Source organism: Penaeus monodon, chromosome 19, assembly GCF_015228065.2.
Source record: "Penaeus monodon isolate SGIC_2016 chromosome 19, NSTDA_Pmon_1, whole genome shotgun sequence".
Taxonomy (NCBI): Eukaryota; Metazoa; Arthropoda; class Malacostraca; order Decapoda; family Penaeidae; genus Penaeus; species Penaeus monodon.
The window spans coordinates 30,463,261-30,465,075 of record NC_051404.1 but is presented as its reverse complement, the minus strand read 5'-3'; the positions used below and the strand labels follow the sequence as shown (position 1 = coordinate 30,465,075).

The 1,815-nt window shown below is 38.4% G+C and overlaps 1 protein-coding gene across 1 annotated transcript in view; it reads right to left on the bottom strand.

Moving 5' to 3' along the window:
• The window catches only part of LOC119585166 (proteasome adapter and scaffold protein ECM29-like), a gene marked incomplete in the record, with an annotated part of 20,568 nt that overhangs the window by 2,770 nt on the left and 15,983 nt on the right, over positions 1-1,815 (bottom strand). The window contains 1 exon segment of the mRNA XM_037933801.1: positions 149-1,435. Within this exon segment, the coding sequence (XP_037789729.1) occupies positions 149-1,435 (1,287 nt within the window).

Genomic DNA, 1,815 nt, shown 5'->3' with positions numbered 1-1,815 from the left:
CTACAAACTAACTTTCCAGTATCAGACATATATAACTTTGTTCCCCTAAAAGTTTACCATACTTATGAATGTACTTTGTATTTATCAATTTTAAATATTCATATTTGCCTGATAATGTAAATATTGTATTTTGGTTGTTTATACTCACTTGTCTCAAGTATGGTAAGCAGATGTCAAAAACTTCTTCAAATCTATCAATCTGGTAAGTATCCAGAACGGTGGTAAGGGCTTTAATAGCATGGATTTTGTATTCCATTCTCTCTTTACTTGCTTCTCTTGTCAGAACTTTCACCACTTCTTCAACCAAAAGTTCATCCCTATCTGGATGCTTTAAGGTACTTAGATGAGACTTGGTATGTACAGAAACATTTGAGAGAGCTGTCACAAGAGATTCTTTTCCATTCCATGTTCTACCCTGCAAGCTGTTAACAAGAAGTGTAACTAAGGAGAGGACTAAAGCATCGTTTAGGCTTGATCCGAGTTTTTCCGAGACCGTTGAGAGGGCCCTACCTGCCTGAGCCTTCATTGCCCAAGTAGAGCTTTGCAAAGCTTGTTCACATATTGCAATGATTTCTGTTAGATAAAGCCTCACTCCTGACTCTGTGCCTGGAGTATTATCAGACCATATTTCCTCCCAAATTTCAGCACCATTAGAATCACCCTCTAGAGTTTTTTCTGCATGCATGGCAAAGAATGCAAGAGGCATAGCCTGACAAGCATGCTGCTTCATTATGTCATTATTCTGAGCATGCATGCTGCGCATAGTAAGGGCACCACTCATTCTAACACTATCTTCCTCTTTCTCCAAGTACCAGGTCTGAAGTTTGGTGAGAAGTTTTTCTACACTTGATGCTTTAGCAGTCTTCACAAGGTTACCAATAGCATTAGCATATACCTTTCTGACTACAGCATTTCTATCACTAAGGCCGTTTACTAGAGCAGCCAAAAGTTTTCCTGTATATTTCTCCAATGGACGAGGACAAGTGTGAGTAAGAGTCTCTACAACATGTGCTGCTCCTGCACGACTGGCAAGACCAACAGAGCTCTTCAGGACATCTATCAAACCACTCACTAATTTCTCCATGGACTCCTCATCAACAAACTGCAGTACATAATTCAAAGTATCCATCATGGGTGTACTTCGGGCTGCAGATACTCTAGCCATGTCTAGCTTCTCTCTGTCTTCATCATTCAGTCTCACAGATGTATAACTTAGAGCCTGAGATTCTAACCCAGACAAAGCCTCCAACAATGCAGGGACAAGGGTACCAAGGTGTGGCTTTACTAAAGAACCACCTGATCGACAAAGTTTGGAAATCGTTTGCAAGCTGACACTCCTGACTTCAGCAACTGAACTTGTAATGCCAGAAGTTAAGAGAGTGGGAAGAACTTCCTTAAGCATTTTCTGGCTCTCTTCACCAGTGCCCTCACAAACCTAGAAAGCAAAGTAGTAGAGATTAATAAACCAAATTTATTTATTTCAAAAACATTTTATATTCATAACAGTCACAAAAGCTTGCTCCACAGACCTATGACTTGGATCTGAAAATTTCACAATTCTGGACTCACTTTAATACTTTAGCTTTTCTTTCATATATAATTTACAGAGAAATGCTTTTTACTGACCCTCTTCCTCAATGATATTTTTTTTGCTCCATACCCTCAATGTCATTTTTTTTTTATAATGAATTATAAACACTATCTCATGAATGTGGCTGACTTCTTGCTGGTTTTCACAGAAAAGAATATAAAAGGTTATGATAATATTCAACTCATGAAAATATCATTGAGGCAGTTCCATTTTCTTAAGACATT